At 46.5% G+C, this 27,488-nt stretch overlaps 1 protein-coding gene across 13 annotated transcripts in view; it reads left to right on the top strand.

Annotated features, from left to right (window-relative positions):
• aplp2 (amyloid beta (A4) precursor-like protein 2) overlaps positions 1 to 27,488 on the top strand; it is a 174,177-nt gene that overhangs the window by 139,773 nt on the left and 6,916 nt on the right. For all 13 annotated transcript variants that reach the window (XM_064975371.1, XM_064975374.1, XM_064975372.1 and 10 more), the window contains 2 exons: positions 4,816 to 4,989; positions 24,512 to 24,594. In XM_064975371.1, coding sequence (XP_064831443.1) covers positions 4,816 to 4,989; positions 24,512 to 24,594 — 257 coding nt within the window. The remainder of the gene's footprint in view (positions 1 to 4,815; positions 4,990 to 24,511; positions 24,595 to 27,488) is intronic.

Genomic DNA, 27,488 nt, shown 5'->3' with positions numbered 1-27,488 from the left:
AGTGCTGCGCACACACACACACACACACACACACACACACTCACACACGCTGGCCAACCAGGACGTAAGGGGCTGGCCAACCAGGACGTAAGGGGCTGGCCAACCAGGACGTAAGGGGCTGGCCAACCAGGACTGAAGTGGCTGGCCAACCAGGACTGAAGTGGCTGGCCAACCAGGACGTAAGGGGCTGGCCAACCAGGACGTAAGGGGCTGGCCAACCAGGACGTAAGGGGCTGGCCAACCAGGACTGAAGTGGCTGGCCAACCAGGACTGAAGTGGCTGGCCAACCAGGACTGAAGTGGCTGGCCAACCAGGACTGAAGTGGCTGGCCAACCAGGACGTAAGGGGCTGGCCAACCAGGACGTAAGGGGCTGGCCAACCAGGACGGAAATGTATGGAAAACTGAACTGCACAGCTTCCAGAAAACAGTCTCTTTCAAACGAGAGGTTTCGTGGCTAATTGAGTTAAGACAGTAATTCTGCTCCTAGATGATGCATGTAGGGAACTACACATTGACACATCCAGCCCAAAGAGGGACGTTTAAAACATACTTACTAGTCACCCACATTCTGGAACATGTCTCTTTAAATCCATCTCAGAGCAATGTTCCTTATTAACCTGACTGTAGTTTTCACTTGCTTGTATGTTGTCCTATATAATATTGGATGTTGCTGTCCAGTTGATGAGTTTACCACTGTTCGAAAAGTAAGTGATCCTGTAGTGTGAATAGCAAATAACAACAACGAATACTAGCCTTTTTAGGTATTCAGAGATGAGGTTAGCATCATCTTTAGCATGCTCTCGCTACGCTAATACAGTAGCTGACAATACTTTTTAGGTATTCAGAGATGAGGTTAGCATCATCTTTAGCATGCTCTCGCTACGCTAATACAGTAGCTGACAGTACTTTTTAGGTATTCAGAGATGAGGTTAGCATATTTTGCATGCTCTCGCTACGCTAATACAGTAGTTGACAGTACTTTTTAGGTATTCAGAGATGAGGTTAGCATCATCTTTAGCATGCTCTCGCTACGCTAATACAGTAGTTGACAGTACTTTTTAGGTATTCAGAGATGAGGTTAGCATCATCTTTAGCATGCTCTCGCTACGCTAATACAGTAGCTGACAGTACTTTTTAGGTATTCAGAGATGAGGTTAACATCATCTTTAGCATGCTCTCGCTACGCTAATACAGTAGCTGACAGTACTTTTTAGGTATTCAGAGATGAGGTTAGCATCATCTTTAGCATGCTCTCGCTACGCTAATACAGTAGCTTACAGTACTTTTAAGTATTCAGAGATGAGGTTAGCATCATCTTTAGCATGCTCTCGCTACGCTAATACAGTAGCTGACAGTACTTTTATTTCCATGATGGATAAAAACGTTCTCATGCCTCTCTTAATAATAATAATAATTTATTCTACTTCTGAAGCGCTTTTCATTTACAGAAATCATCTCAAAGCACTTGAAAACAGGAACAGGAATCAAATAAAAGGAACAGGAATCAAACAAAAGGAACAGGAATCAAACAAAAGGAACAGGAATCAAACAAAAGGAACAGGAATCAAACAAAAGGAACAGGAATCAAATAAAAGGAACAGGAATCAAACAAAAGGAACAGGAATCAAATAACAGGAACAGGAATCAAACAAAAGGAACAGGAATCAAACAAAAGGAACAGGAATCAAACAAAAGGAAGAGGAATCAAACAAAAGGAACAGGAATCAAATAAAAGGAACAGGAATCAAACAACAGGAACAGGAATCAAATAACAGGAACAGGAATCAAACAAAAGGAACAGGAATCAAACAAAAGGAACAGGAATCAAACAAAAGGAACAGGATTCAAACAAAAGGAACGGGAATCAAGCAAAAGGAACGGGAATCAAACAAAAGGAACATGAATCAAATAAAAGGAACAGGAATCAAACAAAACAGCTATATGACAGTGTTAAGTCTGTGCTATGATTTTTGTCAAGTTTTGGAACATTTAGTTGTTTCTAGCCCCCCAACAGTCAAGACTGAACCACTTGAGCAGGAGGATGTGGTCAACGGCAGGAGATGAGAAGGCCCTCCGTAGGCAGGCAGCACAGTTTACTCTTCATCCAAGGCATCTCACCGGCTCTTTGCCATCCCTGCTGCCTGACTGCTCTGTAGCCGTTGACTCGTTATGGCGGTCTCTCCGCTCACTCGGGATGACAGTCTGCTCATACCCCTTGGAGGAAACCTCCTTAGTGATGAAGGCTCGCCATGCGTTTTGTACTCTTCCTCACTGGGCCAGGAGACTGTAGAAATAACAAAAATAGGCCGGTTGAGCGATATTTATTTTTATTTATTTAACCAGGCAAGTCAGTTAAGAACAAATTCTTATTTTCAATGACGGCCTGGGAACAGTGGGTTAACTGCCTGTTCAGGGGCAGAACGACAGTCAGCTCGGGGATTTGCAACCTTCCAATTATTAGCCCAACGTTCTGACCACTAGGCTACCCTGCCACCCCAATGTTGTTTTGTACATCAAATCACAGGAAAATCCTGGCCCAAATTACATCCAGGCACCTGGTCAAATATATGAGTAAATCCCTCTGTCTGTCGGTCTGTGGCTGAGCAGCTAATGAGGAGGTAATGGAGCTTCATAGCATAAATACAGAACAGTATGTTAGTTCTGCTTCTCAGTGTGTCTCAGCTTGGGAAACGAATCCCGCAGAACTCTGCAACATTTGGTCTGTGTTCCGTTTGACTCGCGTACGACTGTGAACTCAAAACTTATACGAGATGAGAGGAAACGAAATGAGAGGAGCAGGGAGGTTTGGGGATCTGAAATGTCTTCCTGCTGCGTCTCTAGATGTTTGTCGTTTTTGATTTAGATTTGTAAAAGAGGTGTGTGTGTGTGTGTGGGGGGTGTGCATCTACTGTAGATTAAAGTGGGATGCTTTGACAGAACTGGGTCACAGTACAGTGCTGTTTCTCTTTCTCTCTGTATCTGTGTGTCTGTCTCTAGCTCTCTCTCTGTCTCTAGCTCTCTCTCTGTATCTGTGTGTCTGTCTCTAGCTCTCTCTCTGTATCTGTGTGTCTGTCTCTAGCTCTCTCGCTAATTCTATCAAATTTGTCAATTGTAAAGCGCAGGGTTCCCTTGTAAAAGGCACCTTGGTCTCAATGGGATTCCCTGTTGAAATAAAGGTCAAATACCACCTTAACAAAATCTACAGATGATGCAATCTCTATTCTACTCCACACTGCCCTTTCCCACCCGGACAAAAGGAACACCCACGTGAGAATGCTGTTCATTGTTCATTGACTACAGCTCAGCGTTCAACACCATAGTGCCCTTAATGCTCATCACTAAGCTAAGGACCCTGGGACTAAACACCTCCCTCTGCAACTGGATCCTGGACTTCTGACGGGCCGCCCCTAGGTGGTGAGGGTAGGCAAGAGCACACTAAGACGAGGGCCCCTCAAGAGTGTGCTCTTGTCCCCTTATGTACTCCCTGTTCATCCACGACTGCGAGGCCAAAACCATCATTAAGTTTGCTGACAACGCCAACGGTGGTAGGCCTGATCACCGATGACGATGAGACGGTCTCCAGGGAGGAGGTCAGAGACCTGACAGTGTGGTGCCAGGACAACGACCTCTCCCCCAACGTCGGCAAGACAAAAGGAGCTGATCTACAGGAAAATGAAGTCCGAACATCACTAAGGAATTCATATTAATAGCTACACACCAACAAAGTGGTGAAGAAGACACAGCAACACCTCTCACCCGTCAGGAGGATGAACATGTTCTGAGTTCTACAGCTGCACCATCGAGAGCATCTTGACTGGCTGCGTCTCCTCTTGGTATGGTAGCTGCTTGGCATCCGGCCACAACGCGCTACAGAGGGTAGCCTGCAATCCAGGACCTCTATACCAGGCGGTGTCAGAAGAAGGCCCTAAAGATTGTCAACGACTCCAGCCACCCTAGCCGTGAACTAGTCTCTCTGCACTCATGGCAAGCGGTACCGATGCACCAAATCTGGAACCAACAAGACCTTGAACAGTTTCCACCCCCAAGTCATAAAACTGTTAAATAGTTAATTAGTTAGTCTGGGTAGCTATTGGTTAACTATTTAACTATCTGCAATGACCCTTTTTGCACTTTAAAAAAACGTATTATATAAGCTGCTGCTACTGTTTATTATCTATCCTGTTGCCCAGACACTTTATCCCTATCTATATGTACATATCTACCTCAACTACCTCATTCCCCTGCACATCACCTCAGTACTGGTACCCCGTGTATATATAGACAAGTTATCATTACTCAGTACTGGTACCCAGTGTATATAGACATGTTATCATTACTCAGTACTGACATGTTATCATTACTCAGTACTGGTACCCCGTGTATATATAGACATGTTATCATTACTCAGTACTGGTACCCGTATATATAGACATGTTATCATTACTCAGTACTGGTACCCCGTGTATATATAGACATGTTATCATTACTCAGTACTGGTACCCCGTGTATATATAGACAAGTTATCATTACTCAGTACTGGTACCCCGTGTATATAGACAAGTTATCATTACTCAGTACTGGTACCCAGTGTATATAGACAAGTTATCATTACTCAGTACTGGTACCCAGTGTATATATAGACAAGTTATCATTACTCATTGTGGATTTATTTTTCAAATATATATTTTTAAATTGTTGGGAAGGGCCCGTAAATAAGCAATTCACTGTTCGTCTACACCTTTTTCTTTACAAAGTGACAGATAAAACGATTCCATGATTTTCATCTCTCCTCCTCCTCACTTCCTGTCCTCTAGATGAGTTGCTTCAGGAGCAGAGGGCAGACATGGACCAGTTCCTGTCGTCTATCTCAGAGTCTCAGCCGGACGTTACCGTGTCATCAGAGGAGAGTGTGGAGCTTCCTGTCTCCGAAGGGAAACCCTACCGCCCCTTCCAGGTCACCTCCCTGGGGTCGCGACCTGAACCAGAGGGTGAGACCCAGACTAAAACCCTGTGTCATACCTTACACCCCTCTCAACCAAGTGTGCACTTGCTCACTCCGCCCTCACAGAAATCCGGGTAGAACTGTAAACTCACTCTAACCAAGGTAACCATGGTTACACTACATAAGTCCATGAGGGGTAGTGAACGAGTGCGCACTTTAAGGAGAATCGTTGAGAATGGAGGTGCAGTTCTAGTCCTGGTACTGGGTAGTATTGTAGACAACTAAAGCCTGGTCCTGGTACTGGGCAGTATTGTAGACACCTAAAGCCTGGTCCTGGTACTGGGCAGTATTGTAGACACCTAAAGCCTGGTCCTGGGCAGTATTGTAGACACCTAAAGCCTAAAGCCTGGTCCTGGTACTGGCCTGGTCCTGGTACTGGGCAGTATTGTAGACACCTAAAGCCTGGTCCTGGCCTGGTCCTGGTCCAGTATTGTAGACACCTAAAGCCTGGTCCTGGGCAGTATTGTAGACACCTAAAGCCTGGTCCTGGGCAGTATTGTAGACACCTAAAGCCTGGTCCTGGGCAGTATTGTAGACACCTAAAGCCTGGTCCTGGTACAGTATTGTAGACACCTAAAGCCTGGTCCTGGTACAGTATTGTAGACACCTAAAGCCTGTTATCAGTGTTACCTGGTCTAAGTATGGAAGACAAAACAACAGCATAGGACCTTGATTCACTGGAACACTGCCTGGTCTGTCCCACAGTTCCTGGTAGGGACACTAAAGCCTGGTCCTGGTACTCTGTTTGACTGGAGGGAAGATCAGAGAAGAGTGTTGTGGTCCTAGATGTGGAGCCTGTGTGGTTGTTGCCTGGCTCTGGGCATATCTGAGCCAGCATGGCTCCCAGCCTTCAACATAATGCCATTGAAGTTGGTACTGAGAAACTCCTGGTCCTGGTACAAAGCCTCTGGCTCTGCTGGTCCTGCTGGGCGAGCTGAACAAAACCTGGTCCTGGTATTTTGAACATGAACATTGTACCAGCCTCCTGTTATCTTCTGGGCAGTCAGTACTACTGCTACAGCATCACCCTCCTGTTATCTCCTCGGTCATTGTAACACCTAAAGCTGCTACAGCACCACCCTCGTTGTCTCCTCCTGTCAGTAATACTGCTGCAGCACCACCCTCGTTGTCTCCTCATCAGTAAGAGGACTCCATGGCCAGGAATGTTGGTTAAGTTTAAATGATAAATGAATCCTAATTTGAAGACATTGGATTTAAAAGATACGTGCCTAGACTGTAAGGGAAATGGTGGAAGGAAACTCTCTGGCCCGTGTTTACACCAATCAGCTTTATTCACTTTATAATTAAGAAGATTCAAGCACCTATACATTTATCTGACAAAAACAAAATGAAGTCATGATCCATTTCTTTACTTGTTTATTTAAAATGAAATATGTATCTCTGACTAATTCCTTCAAATAGGGTTAATACGATCATTTTTATTTGACTAGACAAGTAAGTTAAGAACAAACTCTTATTTACAATGACGGCCTAGTGGGTTAACTGCCTTGTTCAGGGGGAAGAACGACAGATTTGTACCTTGTCAGCTCAGGGATTCGAACTTGCAACCTTTCGGATACTAGTGCAACGCTCTAACCACTAGGCTACCCTGCCGCCCCTACACTCTAACCACTAGGCTACCCTGCCGCCCTTCACTCTAACCACTAGGCCACCCTGCCACCCCTACACTCTAACCACTAGGCTACCCTGCCGCCCTTCACTCTAACCACTAGGCCACCCTGCCACCCCTCTCCACTCTAACCACTAGGCTACCCTGCCACCTCTACACTCTAACCACTAGGCTACCCTGCTGCCCCTCCACTCTAACCACTAGGCTACCCTGCCGCCCCTCCACTCTAACCACTAGGCTACCCTGCCGCCCCTCCACTCTAACCACTAGGCTACCCTGCCGCCCCTCCACTCTAACCACTAGGCTACCCTGCCGCCCCTGCCACCCCTCCACTCTAACCACTAGGCTACCCTGCCGCCCCTGCCACCCCTCCACTCTAACCACTAGGCTACCCTGCCGCCCCTCCACTCTAACCACTAGGCTACCCTGCCGCCCCTCCACTCTAACCACTAGGCTACCCTGCCGCCCCTCCACTCTAACCACTAGGCTACCCTGCCGCCCCTCCCTCTAACCACTAGGCTACCCTGCCGCCCCTCCACTCTAACCACTAGGCTACCCTGCCGCCCCTCCACTCTAACCACTAGGCTACCCTGCCGCCCCTCCACTCCCTAACCACTAGGCTACCCTGCCGCCCCTCCACTCTAACCACTAGGCTACCCTGCCGCCCCTCCACTCTAACCACTAGGCTACCTGCCGCCCCTCCACTCTAACCACTAGGCTACCCTGCCGCCCCTCCACTCTAACCACTAGACTACCTGCCGCCCCTCCACTCTAACCACTAGGCTACCTGCCGCCCCTCCACTCTAACCACTAGGCTACCCTGCCGCCCCTCCACTCTAACCACTAGGCTACCCTGCCGCCCCTCCACTCTAACCACTAGGCTACCCTGCCGCCCCTCCACTCTAACCACTAGCCCCTCCACTCTAACCACTAGACTACCTGCCGCCCCTCCACTCTAACCACTAGGCTACCCTGCCGCCCCCTCCACTCTAACCACTAGGGTATGCTGCCACAGATCATAAAACAATATAACATTTATTCACAAATCTATCAGCCAGCTAGCTGTGTGTCTGTTCAACCAAACAAGTCTGGTTGATCTTCAAGAAGACTCTGCGTTCCAGAGATGTGTTCGTTCGGGTTTCTCAGTTGTCCACAGACAAATAAACATATCCTCTCCACGAACCCGACCCAGTGTCACAGGCCTCAGGCCCATCCTTGCCTGTCAGGTTTGAATAAACAGCCATCCTTGCCTGTCAGAACTGGAAACCCGCCAGTGTCCAGGCCTCAGGTTTGAATAAACAGCCATCCTTGCCTGTCCTGGAAACCCGACCCAGTGTCACAGGCCTCAGGTTTGAATAAACAGCCATCCTTGCCTGTCAGAACTGGAAACCCGACCCAGTGTCACAGGCCTCAGGTTTGAATAAACAGCCATCCTTGCCTGTCAGAACTGGAAACCCGTGTCACAGGCCTCAGTGTCATCCTTGCCTGCCTCAAACCCGGTTTCACAATAAACAGCCATCCTTGCCTGTCAGAACTGGAAACCCGACCCAGTGTCACAGGCCTCAGGTTTGAATAAACAGCCATCCTTGCCTGTCAGAAAACTGTCACAGGCCTCAAACAGCCATCCTTGCCTGTCAGAACTGGAAACCCGTGTCACAGGCCTCAGGTTTGAATAAACAGCCATCCTTGCCTGTCAGAACTGGAAACCCGACCCAGTGTCACAGGCCTCAGGTTTGAATAAACAGCCATCCTTGCCTGTCAGAACTGGAAACCCGACCCAGTGTCACAGGCCTCAGGTTTGAATAAACAGCCATCCTTGCCTGTCAGAACTGGAAACCCGACCCAGTGTCACAGGCCTCAGGTTTGAATAAACAGCCATCCTTGCCTGTCAGAACTGGAAACCCGCCCCAGTGTCACAGGCCTCAGGTTTGAATAAACAGCCATCCTTGCCTGTCAGAACTGGAAACCCGACCCAGTGTCACAGGCCTCAGGTTTGAATAAACAGCCATCCTTGCCTGTCAGAACTGGAAACCCGACCCAGTGTCACAGGCCTCAGGTTTGAATAAACAGCCATCCTTGCCTGTCAGAACTGGAAACCCGACCCAGTGTCACAGGCCTCAGGTTTGAATAAACAGCCATCCTTGCCTGTCAGAACTGGAAACCCGACCCAGTGTCACAGGCCTCAGGTTTGAATAAACAGCCATCCTTGCCTGTCAGAACTGGAAACCCGACCCAGTGTCACAGGCCTCAGGTTTGAATAAACAGCCATCCTTGCCTGTCAGAACTGGAAACCCGACCCAGTGTCACAGGCCTCAGGTTTGAATAAACAGCCATCCTTGCCTGTCAGAACTGGAAACCCGACCCAGTGTCACAGGCCTCAGGTTTGAATAAACAGCCATCCTTGCCTGTCAGAACTGGAAACCCGACCCAGTGTCACAGGCCTCAGGTTTGAATAAACAGCCATCCTTGCCTGTCAGAACTGGAAACCCGACCCAGTGTCACAGGCCTCAGGTTTGAATAAACAGCCATCCTTGCCTGTCAGAACTGGAAAGGTGTCACTGTAATAAACATGCCCCTTGACCTCTTCAATCCTTGGTATTTCCAGGCCTCAGCTCACACTGGGCAGGTTGACCCTTGGTCTGGACAGTGATCTTAGACACAGTCTTTAATGTGAAGAAGCACTGGTTGAGATGATTGCTGGATTCATCGTTCTGGCATCTTCCTGGGGGATCCTGCTGGTCCACGGCTGCACTCTCTGATTTGCTGAAGTACAAAATACTCTGCTTCCCTTATCAGTGGCTCCATCTCTGTTGAGCGAAGGGCCATAGACACACCCGGGTCTATAAGGCAAGCTGCTACAGGAGAATCTGCCTTCAGTAGAACCTGTACCAAACGTTTTGCACCGCTAGTTGACTGCCTCCACGGTTGAGACTGTGTGGCTCAGTCGGTAGAGCATGGCGCTTGCAACGCCAAGCGTCGTGGGTTCGAGCTGGGACCACCCATGCCCCAGGAACCGACTCCTTTGGACGCGTCTGAAATGGGATTTATTTATTTATTTATTTAAGACACGGCAACACATCAGACAGCAACTGGCTGAAAGTTGGTCGTTGTAGATTGCGAACGGCTCCAGGAACTTCACAAGCTGTTCTAGCTTGGCCTCACGCTCCGTGCTCGTCTTCAGATTCCTGCCCCGTTAGCTAGTGATCGTTTTACTTGAAACATCATTTATTTGCTGTTAGCTAGTGATAGCTAGTGATAGTGATGCACAACACAGGCCTATTTAAAAACATCGCCATCTACTGGCTCTACGCTGTTAGCTAGTGATAGCTAGTGATAGTGATGCACAACACAGGCCTATTTGAAACATCGCCATCTACTGGCTCTACAAGTGATAGCTAGTGATAGTGATGCACAACACAGGCCTATTTGAAACATCGCCATCTACTGGCTCTACGCTGTTAGCTAGTGATAGCTGGTGATAGTGATGCACAACACAGGCCTATTTGAAACATCGCCATCTACTGGCTCTACGCTGTTAGCTAGTGATAGCTGGTGATAGTGATGCACAACACAGGCCTATTTGAAACATCGCCATCTACTGGCTCTACGCTGTTAGCTAGTGATAGCTGGTGATAGTGATGCACAACACAGGCCTATTTGAAACATCGCCATCTACTGGCAGCTTTTACCCAACACATTCAGAAGCTCGAAAACCCTATTAGAAAAACACTTGAAAACCTCATTTGATATTTGCCATCAATTTATTTAAATTTTTAATTTAATTTTGTTTTATTTTAGTTTGTTTTGCAGTCAAAGAGTTTCAGAATAGTGTTTTGAAACTGTTATTTCAGTTTTAGTTTTTATTTTAGTGTCAGTTTTTGTTTAATATAATAAACTTGAAGTGTTCAATTTCTGGAACCGTTCGTCTTTTAAATCTCAACACTCTATTTGAAACATCGCCTGGCTCTCTGTCTAGTGATAGCTGGTGCCCAACACTCTCTCTGAAACATCGGGCATCTCTCTCTCTGTTAGCGGGCCCTCTGATAGTGATGCTGTCGGGCTATTTGAAACATCGCCATCTACTCTCTCTGATCGGGTGATCTCTCTCTCTGTCGGGCTCTCTCTCGCCATCTCTGGGGCTCTTCTCTCTGTCAGGGCCCTCTTCTCTGAAACTCTCTCTCTGTCGGGCCCTCTCTCTGTCTCTCTCTGTCTGTCTCTCTCTCTCTCTCTCTGAGATTAACTTGGGAAACTTCCCTGCAGGACTCCTTGGCTGCTCCATCATTGAACACTGCTTGATAATCCTGCCTTTTCTCTTCTCACCTGGGTTTCTCTTTTTCTCTTTCCGTTTCTTTCCCTTTTTCTGTTGCTCATTCCTGTTGCCTAGGCGATCTATCAGACTCCCCTCGTGCCTTCAAGGGTTGGTGTCTCTCCCTCTCCCTCTTATTTTCTCCATCTCTCCCTCTCCTCTTTCTTCCCTCCATCTCTCCCTCTCCTCTTTCTTCCTCCATCTCTCCCTCTCTCTCTTTCGTCCCTCTCCTCTTCGTCCCTCTTTCTTTATTCCCTCTCCTCTTTCTTCCCTCCTCTGTCTCCCTCTCCTCTTTAACGTCCCTCTCCTCTTTCGGACTCCTCTCTCTCCATCTTGAACACTGCTTGATAATCCTCCCTCTCCTCTTCTCACCTGGGTCCCTCTTTCTCTTTCCGTTTCTTTCTCCTCTTTTCTGTCCCTCTCCTCTTGCCTATCTATCCAGACTCCCCGTGCCTTCAAGAAAGGTTCTTTCGTCCCTGTCTCTCCCTCTCCCTCTTATTTTCTCCATCTCTCCCTCTCCTCTTTCTCCCTCTCCATCTCTCCTCTCCTCTTTCTTCCCTCCATCTCTCCCTCTCCTCTTTCTTCCCTCTCCTCTTTCGTCCCTCTCCTCTTTATTCCCTCTCCTCTTTATTCCCTCCCTCTTTCTTCCCTCCATCTCTCCCTCTCCTCCGTCCCTCTCCTCTTCGTCCCTCTCCTCTTTATTCCCTCCTCTCCCCTCTTTCGTCCCTCTCCTCTTTCTTCCCTCCTCTTTATCCCCCTCTCCTCTTTCGTCCCTCTCCTCTTTATCTCCCTCTCCTCTTTCTTCCCTCCATCTCTCCCTCTCTCCTCTTTCTCCCTCTCCTCTTTCGTCCCTCTCCTCTTTCGTCCCTCTCCTCTTTCGTCCCTCTCCTCTTTATTCCCTCTCCTCTTTCTTCCCTCCATCTCTCCCTCTCCTCTTTCGTCCCTCTCCTCTTTCGTCCCTCTCCTCTTTCGTCCCTCTCCTCTTTATTCCCTCTCCTCTTTCGTCCCTCTCCTCTTTATTCCCTCTCTCTCCCTCCCTCTCCTCTTCGTCCCTCTCCTCTTTCTTCCCTCCATCTCTCCCCCTCTCCTCTTTCGTCCCCTCTCTCTTTATTCCCTCTCCTCTTTGATTACTTGGGGAAATCCCTCTCCTCTTTCGTCCCTCTCCTCTTTATTCCCTCTCCTCTTTATTCCCTCTCCTCTTTCTTCCCTCCATCTCTCCCTCTCCTCTTCGTCCCTCTCCTCTTTATAAGCCTCTCCTCATTGTAAAATAAGCTTTATTCCCTCTCCTCTTTCTTCCCTCCATCTCTCCCTCTCCTCTTTCGTCCCTCTCCTCTTTATTCCCTCTCCTCTTTCGTCCCTCTTCTCCTCTTTATTCCCTCCCCCCCTCTCCTCTTTCGTCCCTCTCCTCTTTCGTCCGTCCCTCTCCTCTTTTCGTCCCTCTCCTCTTTCGTCCCTCTCCTCTTTATTCCCTCTCCTCTTTATTCCCTCCCCCTCTCCTCTTTCGTCCCTCTCCTCTTTCCTCTCTCCTCTTCCCTCCCCCTCTCTCTCTTTATTCTCTTTATTCCCTCTCCTCTTTATTCTCCCCCTCTCCTCGCCCTCTCCTCTTTATTCCCTCTCCTCTTTATTCCCTCCCTCTCTCCTCTTTCGCCCCTCCATCTCTCCATCACTATTCTCTGTTTCTCTTATTCTATTTCAGTCCCCTCTCTATTAATTATCCATTCAACTGTTATGATTACCCACAAGGGGGGGTGGGGGAATCACGTGTCATATGTCAAATTACAGTCTGGTCAAATGTAGGGCACTAATAGGGTATCAGAGTAGGGCACTAATAGGGTATCAAAGTAGGGCACTAATAGGGTATCAGAGTAGGGCACTAATAGGGTATCAAAGTAGGGCACTAATAGGGTATCAAAGTAGTGCACTAATAGGTAAGGCAAGGCAGTAATAGGGTATCAAAGTAGGGCAGTAATAGGTAAGGTAAGGCACTAATAGGGTATCAAAGTAGGGCAGTAATAGGGTATCAAAAGTAGGGCACAACATTTGGGCTCCCGAGTGGCACAGCGGTCTAAGACACTGCGTCTCAGTGCAAGAGGCGTCACTACAGTCCCTGGTTCAAATCCCGGTTGTATCAAATCCGGCCGCGGTAGGGCGGCGCACAATTGGCCCAGCGTCACCCGGGATAGGCCGTCATTGTAAAATAAGCATTTGTTCTTAACTAGTTAAAGGTTAAATATATAAAAGATCATCCTGCTTTCTGTTATTTCCTCTCTCCACTGCCTCTCTCTCGCGCCGTCGCTCTCTCTTTCTCTCTCCTCTTTCTAGCTCTCTTTCTCTCTCTTTCTCTCGCTAGCTCAGCTCTCTCTTTTTGCTCTGTCTCTTCTTTCTCTCTCTGGCTCTCTCTTTCTCACACTGCTCTCTCTTTCTCTGGCTCGCTTGATCTTTCTCTGGCTCGCTCTCTCTTTCTCTGGCTCGCTCAATCTTTCTCTCGCTAGCTCTCTCTTTCTCTCGCTAGCTCTCTCTTTCTCTCGCTAGCTCTTTCTCTCGCTAGCTCTCTTTCTCTGGCTCGCTCGCTCTTTCTCTGGCTCGCTCGCTCTTTCTCTCGCTAGCTCTCTCTTTCTCTCGCTAGCTCTCTCTTTCTCTCGCTAGCTCTCTCTTTCTCTCGCTAGCTCTCTCTTACTCTCGCTAGCTCTCTCTTTCTCTCGCTAGCTCTCTCTTTCTCTCGCTGTCTCTCTTACTCTCGCTAGCTGTCTTACTCTCGCTAGCTCTCTTTCTCTCGCTAGCTCTCTTTCTCTCGCTAGCTCTCTTTCTTTCTCTTTCTCTCGCTGTCTCTCTCTTACTATTCTCGCTAGCTGTCTTTCTCTTTACTCTCGCTAGCTCTCTCTTACTCTCTTTCTCTCCCGCTGTAGCTCTCTCTTTCTCTCGCTAGCTCTCTCTTTCTCTCGCTAGCTCTCTCTTTCTCTCGCTAGCTCTCTCTTTCTCTCGCTAGCTCTCTCTTACTCTCGCTGTCTCTCTCTTACTCTTCACTTGTCTAATATTTAACTAGCGCTCTTCTTTACCCCCAATCTCGCTAGCTCTCTTCCTATGACCTCTAATATTCTAGATAAAAGCGCTCTGTCTCGCTCCGTCTCTTGCTCTGTTAAAGATCTCTAGAGAAATCTGAGCAGCTAACCATTTTACCTCATCCCCACACTGTTTTTATTTATTTACTCCACTGCTCCTCTCTCCCAAGTCGTCATCACATCCTCCAGTCCATTTGTCATTTGTCCATTTGTCCATTTGTCAGTTATTTTCCTAATTGTTTCACCCAGTCTCCGTTAATATTCTGTTCCCTCCAACCCCCTTCTCTCCTCTAGATAAAAGCTCTTCACTGTCCTTGGCTCTCTGCTTTGGGCAGAGGGTTCCACTGATCCACAGACAGGCACAAAGTGGCCCAATTTCTCTACTTTCTAGAAGGGAATGTTAATATTCTAGATAAAAGGGGACTTGTCTGATTTGGGTTTAACATGGTGATCTAGCTGGACTGTTAATATTCTAGTAAAAGCGGTCAATCACAGATCAAAGCCGTGTTTCCACTCTAAATTACCCCCATTCTATATAGTGCACTACTATTCAGTATTCTAGATCAAAGCCAGGGCCCAATATTCTAGATAGGGTTCACTGTTCATGTTAATATTCTAATAAAAGCCAGGGCTGCCTAGATAAAAGCCGGGCTCTTTGAGACTCCTTCCTGTTAATATTCCAATATTCTAGACAAAGTTAATATTCTAGAGGTCTGTGTTAATATTCTAGATAAAAGCCAGGGCTTTCACTGTTAATATTCTAGATAAAAGCCAGGGCCTTCACTGCCAGGTCCTTCACTGTTAATATTCTAGATCAAAGCCAGGGTCTTCACTGTTAATATTCTAGATACAAGCCAGGGTCTTCACTGTTAATATTCTAGATCAAAGCCAGGGCCTTCACTGTTAATATTCTAGATCAAAGCCAGGGCCTTCACTGTTAATATTCTAGATAAAGCAAATATTCTAGCCAGGGTCTTCACTGTTAATATTCTAGATAAAAGCCAGGGCCTTCACTGTTAATATTCTAGATCAAAGCCAGGGCCTTCACTGTTAATATTCTAGATAAAAGCCGGGCCTTCACTGTTAATATTCTAGATCAAAGCCAGGTTCTTCACTGTTAATATTCTAGATACAAAGCCAGGGCCTTCACTGTTAATATTCTAGATAAAACCAGGTCCTTCACTGTTAATATTCTAGATCAAAGCCAGGGCCTTTACTGTTAATATTCTAGATCAAAGCCAGGGCCTTCACTGTGAATATTCTAGATAAAAGCCGGGCTCTTCACTGTGAATATTCTAGATCAAAGCCAGGTAATTCTCCTTGTACAATAGCTTCTGCTGTGTTGTTATGGCAACACACCTGTGCAGTGAACTGTAGTTGTGTCTGTCTGCATTTTCATTGTGTTTTGTTGTTGTCCTGTTGAACCAACCGCTGGCTAGTCAACAGATGAACCTATTCGCCTCGTGCTCCTGTGACAGACTCTGTGATGGCACGTACACTAACAGATACTGACCGTGTCTGATCTGACATCAGCTCTGCAGCGGTCAACCATCAACAGGGTTGTGGAGTAACAGATTCCTAAAATAAAACGTTACTAGCTAAAAAAATATTGTGATCAGATTACAGACACCGCTGAAAAACTAGCTGATTACAGAGAGGATTACTGTTACATTCAGGGTGTTTGACACTTCTCTGTTTTCTCAATGAAGTTCAAATCAGCTTTGAATAAAGTTTAAGTTTGTTCCACCTGAGTGATTCTGACCACCAATCAGAGACCACTATGATGACACACCAAATGATGGCCACCAATCAGAGACCACTATGATGACATTGTTGTTGAGGATGGTTCACAAATCTAAAGGTGTATATTTGAACCCAATAATGGTTGAATTCAAGAAGTTTAAGCTGCCGATCAATCATTGTTTTTGAAACCAGTGGACAGCCAGTGAAAAATGCGTTCTTGCAAAAGCTGCGTAGTGCAGATCCCAGCCGATGGAATAAAAGTGGGGCTTTTAAAGCTCAATCTGATTAATTTGTTCTTCACTGACTTGACTAGTAAAATAAAGGTAAAATTTAAAAAAAAAAGCAGCCAACAAGTGCTCAGCATATGTGGGAACTCCAAGACGATTGGAAAAGCATTCCAGGTGAAACTGGTTGAGAGACTGCCACTATATATATATGATGCTTGAAGAATATAACTTGTAAATGCCCCATGAGCTTAGTTCAACTGTCACACTCCATTGAGAACCCAACATATAAACTGTTTTAGTCAACAATGTAAACACTGGTTCACATGGTTAAAACGAGCATTGAATCTGAGAGTGGTGACATTTCTCCTGGACGACCATTTTTGTTTCTGTTTCATCTGTGGATTTACCCTTTATGGTTGAATTCAAAATGTCACCAAGGAAAAGGTCAACAATAGATATCAAAGGGTAACCAAGGAAAAGGTCAACAATAGATATCAAAGGGTAACCAAGGAAAAGGTCAACAATAGATATCAAAGGGTAACCAAGGAAAAGGTCAACAAAGGGTAACCAAGGAAAAGGTCAACAATAGATATCAAAGGGTAACCAAGGAAAAGGTCAACAATAGATATCAAAGGGTAACCAAGGAAAAGGTCAACAATAGATATCAAAGGGTAACCAAGGAAAAGGTCAACAATAGATATCAAAGGGTAACCAAGGAAAAGGTCAACAATAGATATCAAAGGGTAACCAAGGAAAAGGTCAACAATAGATATCAAAGGGTAACCAAGGAAAAGGTCAACAATAGATATCAAAGGGTAACCAAGGAAAAGGTCAACAATAGATATCAAAGGGTAACCAAGGAAAAGGTCAACAATAGATATCAAAGGGTAACCAAGGAAAAGGTCAACAATAGATATCAAAGGGTAACCAAGGAAAAGGTCAACAATCGATATCAAAGGGTAACCAAGGAAAAGGTCAACAATAGATATCAAAGGGTAACCAAGGAAAAGGTCAACAATAGGCCTTCAGGTAATGCAGCCTATCATTCTTCACCTGTAAATAGCCCTTTTCAGTAGTGCTCAAGGCCATGCCATGAACACAGCATTTATTTGTCAACTTGAATCAATGAGCCCAATCAGTTGTCCATGACAACACAGTCATAAACAACAGAGTAGGGCTGGCTAATACATCCTTAGTTTTGGGGTCATGCTCAGGTAAAACAACATTTATTGGAATGAGTGGAATTCTGATAGGCTTTGGTTTTTAATATAATTATAATATTATAATATAATTTAATCATATTATTATAATGTAGTAGAAAGCGATGGTTTAGAAGAAGTCTACAAAACCAACCCATAAAGTAACATGTAACATCCATATATGACCAGCTATGTCAACTTTAACATGGATTTATCCCCATATATGACCAGCTATGTAAACTTTAACATGGATTTATCCCCATATATGACCAGCTATGTCAACTTTAACATGGATTTATCCCCATATATGACCAGCTATGTAAACTTTAACATGGATTTATCCCCATATATGACCAGCTATGTAAACTTTAACATGGATTTATTCCCATATATGACCAGCTATGTAAACTTTAACATGGATTTATCCCCATATATGACCAGCTATGTAAACTTTAACATGGATTTATCCTGAGTTTGGGTAATCTAAAAGTTACGTTACTGATTAAAAGTTTGGACAGGTAACTAGTAACTAACTGAATTACATTTAGAAGGTGACCTAGCCAACCCTGGGTATGGCTAAAGGGAGCTATGGAGTGATTTTAGTGCCAACAGACCCTAAATCATAATTTAGCCAAGCCTGACAATCAACACAGACTATTGTTCTCCACTAAGATCAATCATTCAGTAATGGTCTTAACCGTCTTCAGCCCTCTCTCTCTCTATCTCTCTCTATCTCTCTCTGTCACTCACTCTCTGTCTCACTCTCTCTGTCACTCACTCTCTGTCTCACTCTCTCTGTCACTCACTCTCTCTCTGTCACTCACTCACTCTCTCTCACTCTTTCTCTGTCTCTCTCTCTGTCACTCACTCTCTCTCTCTGTCACTCTCTCTCTCTCTGTCACTCACTCACTCTCTCTCACTCTCTCTCTCTCACTCTTTCTCTCTGTCTCTGTCTCTCTCTCCGTCTCTCTCTCTCTCTCTCTCACTCACTCACTCACTCACTCTCTCTCTGTCACTCACTCTCTCTCTGTCTCTCTCTCTCTCTGTCTCTCTCTCTCTCTGTCTCTCTCTCTCTCTCTCTCTGTCTCTCTCTCTGTCTCTCTCTGTCTCTCTCTCTGTCTCTCTCTCTCTCTCTCTCTGTCACACTCTCTCTCTCTCTGTCACACTCTCTCTCTCTCTCTCTGTCACACTCTCTCTCTCTGTCGCTCTCTCTCTCTGTCTCTGTCACTATCTGTCTCTCTCTCTCTGTCAGACAGACAGAGAGACATACAGACAGAGAGACATACAGACAGAGAGACATACAGACAGACAGACTTTTTGTATGTCTCTCTGTCTGTATGTCTCTCTGTCTGTATGTCTCTCTGTCTGTATGTCTCTCTGTGTCTGTGTGTCTCTCTCTCTGATTCTCTCTCTGCCTGTCTCTCTCTGTCTCTGTTTCTCTCCGTTAATTTATTCATGGTGTATCTTCTTTGTGTGTATTTTATAATAGCTTTTGTTTTTAAACGTCTGGTCCCTAGCTTCGTATTTGACTAAATGCTCCAGTTTGTGGCACCCAGTAGATTCTATAAGACGGAACTGAGTTCTGAAGGTTGTTATTAATGAAGAAGGTCAAAGGTCAAGCTCTGGAGCTGAGTGCTTCCTGTTCAGCTGCTCTGGAACTGAGTGCTTCCTGTTCAGCTCTGGAACTGAGTGCTTCCTGTTCAGCTCTGGAACTGAGTGCTTCCTGTTCAGCTCTGGAACTGAGTGCTTCCTGTTTAGCTGCTCTGGAACTGAGTGCTTCCTGTTTAGCTGCTCTGGAACTGAGGGCTTCCTGTTCAGCTCTGGAACTGAGTGCTTCCTGTTCAGCTCTGGAACTGAGTGCTTCCTGTTTAGCTCTGGAACTGAGTGCTTCCTGTTTAGCTGCTCTGGAACTGAGGGCTTCCTGTTCAGCTCTGGAACTGAGTGCTTCCTGTTCAGCTGCTCTGGAACTGAGTGCTTCCTGTTTAGCTGCTCTGGAACTGAGTGTTTCCTGTTCAGCTCTGGAACTGAGTGTTTCCTGTTCAGCTCTGGAACTGAGTGTTTCCTGTTCAGCTCTGGAACTGAGTGCTTCCTGTTTAGCTGCTCTGGAACTGAGTGCTTCCTGTTTAGCTGCTCTGGAACTGAGTGCTTCCTGTTCAGCTGCTCTGGAACTGAGTGCTTCCTGTTCAGCTGCTCTGGAACTGAGTGCTTCCTGTTCAGCTGCTCTGGAACTGAGTGCTTCCTGTTTAGCTGCTCTGGAACTGAGTGCTTCCTGTTTAGCTGCTCTGGAACTGAGTGCTTCCTGTTTAGCTGCTCTGGAACTGAGTGCTTCCTGTTTAGCTGCTCTGGAACTGAGTGCTTCCTGTTTAGCTGCTCTGGAACTGAGTGCTTCCTGTTTAGCTCTGGAACTGAGTGCTTCCTGTTTAGCTCTGGAACTGAGTGCTTCCTGTTCAGCTCTGGAACTGAGTGTTTCCTGTTCAGCTCTGGAACTGAGTGCTTCCTGTTCAGCTCTGGAACTGAGTGCTTCCTGTTCAGCTCTGGAGCTGAGTGCTTCCTGTTCAGCTCTGGAACTGAGTGCTTCCTGTTCAGCTCTGGAACTGAGTGCTTCCTGTTCAGCTCTGGAACTGAGTGCTTCCTTTTCAGCTCTGGAACTGAGTGCTTCCTTTTCAGCTCTGGAACTGAGTGCTTCCTGTTTAGCTGCTCTGGAACTGAGTGCTTCCTGTTCAGCTGCTCTGGAACTGAGTGCTTCCTGTTCAGCTGCTCTGGAACTGAGTGCTTCCTGTTCAGCTGCTCTGGAACTGAGTGCTTCCTGTTCAGCTGCTCTGGAACTGAGTGCTTCCTGTTTAGCTGCTCTGGAACTGAGTGCTTCCTGTTCAGCTGCTCTGGAACTGAGTGCTTCCTGTTTAGCTCTGGAACTGAGTGCTTCCTGTTCAGCTGCTCTGGAACTGAGTGCTTCCTGTTTAGCTGCTCTGGAACTGAGTGCTTCCTGTTCAGCTCTGGAACTGAGTGCTTCCTGTTCAGCTCTGGAACTGAGTGCTTCCTGTTTAGCTGCTCTGTAACTGAGTGCTTCCTGTTTAGCTGCTCTGGAACTGAGTGCTTCCTGTTTAGCTGCTCTGGAACTGAGTGTTTCCTGTTCAGCTCTGGAACTGAGTGTTTCCTGTTCAGCTCTGGAACTGAGTGCTTCCTGTTTAGCTGCTCTGGAACTGAGTGCTTCCTGTTTAGCTGCTCTGGAACTGAGTGCTTCCTGTTTAGCTGCTCTGGAACTGAGTGCTTCCTGTTTAGCTGCTCTGGAACTGAGTGCTTCCTGCTCAGCTCTGGAACTGAGTGCTTCCTGCTCAGCTCTGGAACTGAGTGCTTCCTGTTTAGCTGCTCTGGAACTGAGTGCTTCCTGTTTAGCTGCTCTGGAACTGAGTGCTTCCTGTTTAGCTGCTCTGTAACTGAGTGCTTCCTGTTTAGCTGCTCTGGAACTGAGTGCTTCCTGTTTAGCTGCTCTGGAACTGAGTGTTTCCTGTTCAGCTCTGGAACTGAGTGTTTCCTGTTCAGCTCTGGAACTGAGTGCTTCCTGTTTAGCTGCTCTGGAACTGAGTGCTTCCTGTTCAGCTCTGGAACTGAGTGCTTCCTGTTTAGCTGCTCTGGAACTGAGTGCTTCCTGTTTAGCTGCTCTGGAACTGAGTGCTTCCTGTTTAGCTGCTCTGGAACTGAGTGCTTCCTGCTCAGCTCTGGAACTGAGTGCTTCCTGCTCAGCTCTGGAACTGAGTGCTTCCTGCTCAGCTCTGGAACTGAGTGCTTCCTGTTTAGCTGCTCTGGAACTGAGTGCTTCCTGTTTAGCTGCTCTGGAACTGAGTGCTTCCTGTTCAGCTCTGGAACTGAGTGCTTCCTGTTTAGCTCTGGAACTGAGTGCTTCCTGTTTAGCTGCTCTGGAACTGAGTGCTTCCTGTTCAGCTCTGGAACTGAGTGCTTCCTGTTTAGCTGCTCTGGAACTGAGTGCTTCCTGTTTAGCTGCTCTGGAACTGAGTGCTTCCTGTTTAGCTGCTCTGGAACTGAGTGCTTCCTGTTCAGCTGCTCTGGAACTGAGTGCTTCCTGTTCAGCTGCTCTGGAACTGAGTGCTTCCTGTTTAGCTGCTCTGGAACTGAGTGCTTCCTGTTTAGCTGCTCTGGAACTGAGTGCTTCCTGTTTAGCTGCTCTGGAACTGAGTGCTTCCTGTTTAGCTGCTCTGGAACTGAGTGCTTCCTGTTTAGCTGCTCTGGAACTGAGTGCTTCCTGTTTAGCTGCTCTGGAACTGAGTGCTTCCTGTTTAGCTGCTCTGGAACTGAGTGCTTCCTGTTTAGCTCTGGAACTGAGTGCTTCCTGTTCAGCTGCTCTGGAACTGAGTGTTTCCTGTTCAGCTCTGGAACTGAGTGCTTCCTGTTTAGCTCTGGAACTGAGTGCTTCCTGTTCAGCTCTGGAACTGAGTGTTTCCTGTTCAGCTCTGGAACTGAGTGTTTCCTGTTCAGCTCTGGAACTGAGTGTTTCCTGTTCAGCTCTGGAACTGAGTGCTTCCTGTTCAGCTCTGGAACTGAGTGCTTCCTGTTCAGCTCTGGAGCTGAGTGCTTCCTGTTCAGCTCTGGAGCTGAGTGCTTCCTGTTCAGCTCTGGAGCTGAGTGCTTCCTGTTCAGCTCTGGAACTGAGTGCTTCCTGTTCAGCTCTGGAACTGAGTGCTTCCTTTTCAGCTCTGGAACTGAGTGCTTCCTTTTCAGCTCTGGAACTGAGTGCTTCCTGTTTAGCTGCTCTGGAACTGAGTGCTTCCTGTTTAGCTGCTCTGGAACTGAGTGCTTCCTGTTCAGCTGCTCTGGAACTGAGTGCTTCCTGTTCAGCTGCTCTGGAACTGAGTGCTTCCTGTTCAGCTGCTCTGGAACTGAGTGCTTCCTGTTCAGCTGCTCTGGAACTGAGTGCTTCCTGTTTAGCTGCTCTGGAACTGAGTGCTTCCTGTTCAGCTGCTCTGGAACTGAGTGTTTCCTGTTCAGCTCTGGAACTGAGTGTTTCCTGTTCAGCTCTGGAACTGAGTGCTTCCTGTTCAGCTCTGGAACTGAGTGCTTCCTGTTCAGCTCTGGAGCTGAGTGCTTCCTGTTCAGCTCTGGAGCTGAGTGCTTCCTGTTCAGCTCTGGAACTGAGTGCTTCCTGTTCAGCTCTGGAACTGAGTGCTTCCTTTTCAGCTTGGAACTCAGCTCTGGAACTGAGTGCTTCCTGTTTAGCTCTGGAACTGAGTGCTTCCTGTTTAGCTGCTCTGGAACTGAGTGCTTCCTGTTCAGCTGCTCTGGAACTGAGTGCTTCCTGTTCAGCTGCTCTGGAACTGAGTGCTTCCTGTTCAGCTGCTCTGGAACTGAGTGCTTCCTGTTCAGCTGCTCTGGAACTGAGTGCTTCCTGTTCAGCTGCTCTGGAACTGAGTGCTTCCTGTTCAGCTGCTCTGGAACTGAGTGCTTCCTGTTCAGCTGCTCTGGAACTGAGTGCTTCCTGTTCAGCTGCTCTGGAACTGAGTGCTTCCTGTTCAGCTGCTCTGGAACTGAGTGCTTCCTGTTTAGCTGCTCTGGAACTGAGTGCTTCCTGTTCAGCTGCTCTGGAACTGAGTGCTTCCTGTTTAGCTCTGGAACTGAGTGCTTCCTGTTCAGCTGCTCTGGAACTGAGTGCTTCCTGTTCAGCTGCTCTGGAACTGAGTGCTTCCTGTTTAGCTGCTCTGGAACTGAGTGCTTCCTGTTCAGCTCTGGAACTGAGTGCTTCCTGTTCAGCTCTGGAACTGAGTGCTTCCTGTTTAGCTGCTCTGTAACTGAGTGCTTCCTGTTTAGCTGCTCTGTAACTGAGTGCTTCCTGTTTAGCTGCTCTGGAACTGAGTGCTTCCTGTTTAGCTGCTCTGGAACTGAGTGTTTCCTGTTCAGCTCTGGAACTGAGTGCTTCCTGTTTAGCTGCTCTGGAACTGAGTGCTTCCTGTTCAGCTGCTCTGGAACTGAGTGTTTCCTGTTTAGCTGCTCTGGAACTGAGTGCTTCCTGTTTAGCTGCTCTGGAACTGAGTGCTTCCTGTTCAGCTGCTCTGGAACTGAGTGCTTCCTGTTCAGCTGCTCTGGAACTGAGTGCTTCCTGTTTAGCTGCTCTGGAACTGAGTGCTTCCTGTTTAGCTGCTCTGGAACTGAGTGCTTCCTGTTTAGCTGCTCTGGAACTGAGTGCTTCCTGTTTAGCTCTGGAACTGAGTGCTTCCTGTTCAGCTGCTCTGGAACTGAGTGCTTCCTGTTCAGCTGCTCTGGAACTGAGTGTTTCCTGTTTAGCTCTGGAACTGAGTGCTTCCTGTTTAGCTCTGGAACTGAGTGCTTCCTGTTTAGCTGCTCTGGAACTGAGTGCTTCCTGTTTAGCTGCTCTGGAACTGAGTGCTTCCTGTTCAGCTCTGGAACTGAGTGCTTCCTGTTCAGCTGCTCTGGAACTGAGTGCTTCCTGTTCAGCTCTGGAACTGAGTGCTTCCTGTTCAGCTGCTCTGGAACTGAGTGCTTCCTGTTTAGCTGCTCTGGAACTGAGTGCTTCCTGTTTAGCTGCTCTGGAACTGAGTGCTTCCTGTTCAGCTGCTCTGGAACTGAGTGTTTCCTGTTTAGCTGCTCTGGAACTGAGTGCTTCCTGTTTAGCTGCTCTGGAACTGAGTGCTTCCTGTTTAGCTGCTCTGGAACTGAGTGCTTCCTGTTTAGCTCTGGAACTGAGTGCTTCCTGTTTAGCTCTGGAACTGAGTGCTTCCTGTTTAGCTGCTCTGGAACTGAGTGCTTCCTGTTCAGCTCTGGAACTGAGTGCTTCCTGTTTAGCTGCTCTGGAACTGAGTGCTTCCTGTTTAGCTGCTCTGGAACTGAGTGCTTCCTGTTTAGCTGCTCTGGAACTGAGTGCTTCCTGTTTAGCTGCTCTGGAACTGAGTGCTTCCTGTTTAGCTCTGGAACTGAGTGCTTCCTGTTTAGCTCTGGAACTGAGTGCTTCCTGTTCAGCTGCTCTGGAACTGAGTGCTTCCTGTTCAGCTGCTCTGGAACTGAGTGCTTCCTGTTTAGCTCTGGAACTGAGTGCTTCCTGTTTAGCTGCTCTGGAACTGAGTGCTTCCTGTTCAGCTCTGGAACTGAGTGCTTCCTGTTTAGCTCTGGACTAAAGAGGAAGCCTAGGGCTCTACACAGAGGATGGCGCAACTAATAAGAATGTGGAATATTGAAGGAAGAATTTGATTCAAACAATATCAGCAGTGAGTCCAGCTGGACTACAGTCACACAACCCTCTGTCTCCCTCTCTATTTTCTGTTCCTCCCGATTGGTTGACATCTAATCCCTGACCTCGAACCTCTCTCCTGCCCCCTACAGGTTCAGGGATGTACGGCCAGGACGGGCTGATCGGAGCCGAGGAGAGGATCATCAACAGCAAGCCCAAGATCAACAACAACATGGTGAGAGATCTGTCACGGCCGTCTGTTTTTCTGACTGTGCTTCCGTCCGTCTGTCACCGCTATAGACATCTTGTATACAGTATAACTTCAGCAGGTAATAACAGCACAAGTCAGAGTAGACTGCTGATCATCTGATCAATAATCAGTGTCTGAGATCCTCTCTTCTCAACTAATGTCTTTCTACCCCTTAAATACACAGTCTTCAGAGACTATTCACACCCCTTGACTTATTACCACACGTTGTTGTGTTACAGCCTGAATTTAAAATGGATTACATTTGAAATTTGTGTCACTGATCGACACACAAAAGCAAAATAACGTAAATGTTTTTAGAATTGTTTACAAATTAATTAAAGCTGAAAGAGAAAGGGGGGATACCTAGTCAGTTGTCCAACAGAAAGGGGGGGATACCTAGTCAGTTGTCCAACAGAAAGGGGGGATACCTAGTCAGTTGTCCAACAGAAAGGGGGGATACCTAGTCAGTTGTCCAACAGAAAGGGGGGATACCTAGTCAGTTGTCCAACAGAAAGGGGGATACCTAGTCAGTTGTCCACCTAGTCAGTTGTCCAACAGAAAGGGCAGTTGTCCAACAGAAAGGGGATACCTAGTCAGTTGTCCAACAGAAAGGGGATACTAGTCAGTTGTCCAACAGAAAGGGGGGTACCTAGTCAGTTGTCCAACAGAAAGGGGGATACCTAGTCAGTTGTCCAACAGAAAGGGGGGGATACCTAGTCAGTTGTCCAACAGAAAGGGGGATACCTAGTCAGTTGTCCAACAGAAAGGGGGATACCTAGTCAGTTGTCCAACAGAAAGGGGGGATACCTAGTCAGTTGTCCAACAGAAAGGGAAAGGGGGATACCTAGTCAGTTGTCCAACAGAAAGGGGGGATACCTAGTCAGTTGTCCAACAGAAAGGGGGGATACCTAGTCAGTTGTCCAACAGAAAGGGGGATACCTAGTCAGTTGTCCAACAGAAAGGGGGGATACCTAGTCAGTTGTCCAACAGAAAGGGGGGATACCTAGTCAGTTGTCCAACAGAAAGGGGGATACCTAGTCAGTTGTCCAACAGAAATACCTAGTCAGGGAAAGGGGGGATACCTAGTCAGTTGTCCAACAGAAAGGGGGATACCTAGTCAGTTGTCCAACAGAAAGGGGGATACCTAGTCAGTTGTCCAACAGAAAGGGGGGATACCTAGTCAGTTGTCAGTTGGATACCTAGTCAGTTGTCCAACAGAAAGGGGGATACCTAGTCAGTTGTCCAACAGATACAGAAAGGGGGGATACCTAGTCAGTTGTCCAGTTGTCCAACAGAAAGGGGGATACCTAGTCAGTTGTCCACAGAAAGGTTGTCCAACAGAAAGGGGGATACCTAGTCAGTTGGGGGGTCATACCTAGTCAGTTGTCCACCAGAAAGGGGGGATACCTAGTCAGTTGTCCAACAGAAAGGGGGGGATACCTAGTCAGTTGTCCAACAGAAAGGGGGATACCTAGTCAGTTGTCCACCAGAAAGGGGGGGATACCTAGTCAGTTGTCCACCAGAAATGGGGGGATACCTAGTCAGTTGTACCAGAAAGGGGGTCATACCTAGTCAAACAGAAAGGGGGGATACATACCTAGTCAGTTGTCCAACAGAAAGGGGGATACCTAGTCAGTTGTCCACCAGAAAGGGGGGGATACCTAGTCAGTTGTCCAACAGAAAGGGGGGTACCTAGTCAGTTGTCCAAATGAATGGATTCAACTGGGGCAGAACAACAGATTATTTTTTTTTTTACCCTGTCAGCTCTGGAAATGTCTTGAGTCAATAAGTATTCAACCCCTTTGTTATGGCAAACCTAAACCAGATCAGGGGTCAACATTTGCTTAAACAAGTCGCATAATAAAGCTGCATGGCGTTTTCCAAGATAAAAAATATATGTAGCGCATCATGTTATGGGTATGCTTGTCATTGGCAAGGACTAGGATAAAAAAGAAAATGAATAGCGCTAAGCACAGGCAAAATCCTAGAGCAAAACCTGGTTGTCTGCTTTACAACCAGACACTGGGAGAAGAATTCACCTTTCAGCAGGACAATAACCTACAACACAATCAACAAATCGACCCTGGAGTTGCCTACCAGGGAGACAGTGAATGTTCCTGGGTGGCAGAGTTACAGTTTTGACTTAAATCTGCTTGAAAATGTATGGAAAGACCTGGAAATGGTTGTCTGGTAATGGTCAACAACCAATTTCACAAAGTTTGAAGGATTTTGAAAATAATAATTGGTAAATGTTGCACAATCCAGGTGTGGAAAGTTCTTAGATACTTACCCAGAAAGCCTCACATCTGTTATCGCTGCCAAAGGTGATTCTAACATGTATTGAATCAGGGTGGTTGAATACTTATCTAATAAAGATATATTTTGTGTTTTATTTTACATGACATTTTTTACAAATGTTACAATTTTTCTTCCACTTAGTGTTTTGTGTAGATCGTTCAAACCAATGACAATGAAATCAATTTTAATCCCACTTTGTAATACAACAACATGTGGATAAAGGGGGTGTGAATACTTCCTGAAATGGCCCTAAAACAACAGTGTTCTGGGGAATAGGCTGGAATATCCAGATATGAAAATAGATCAAGTATATCTAAGTATAGATAGTAATATATGTAATATATATAATAGTATATCTAAGTATAGATAGTAATATATATAGTGGTATAGATAGTAATATATGTAATAACGTGTATATAAAGTTTAGATATACTAATATATATTACATATTACTATCTGTCTAAACTATATATTACTTATTACATATATTACTATCTATAGTTAGATATACTATTATTTATATATATATATATATATATATATTACTTATTACATATATTTCTATCTATACTTAGATATAC

This window comes from Oncorhynchus masou, chromosome 9 (assembly GCF_036934945.1).
Source record: "Oncorhynchus masou masou isolate Uvic2021 chromosome 9, UVic_Omas_1.1, whole genome shotgun sequence".
Taxonomy (NCBI): domain Eukaryota; kingdom Metazoa; phylum Chordata; class Actinopteri; order Salmoniformes; family Salmonidae; genus Oncorhynchus; species Oncorhynchus masou.
The sequence above is the reverse complement of the archived record's forward strand: the minus strand, read 5'-3'. Positions and strand labels throughout refer to the sequence as shown.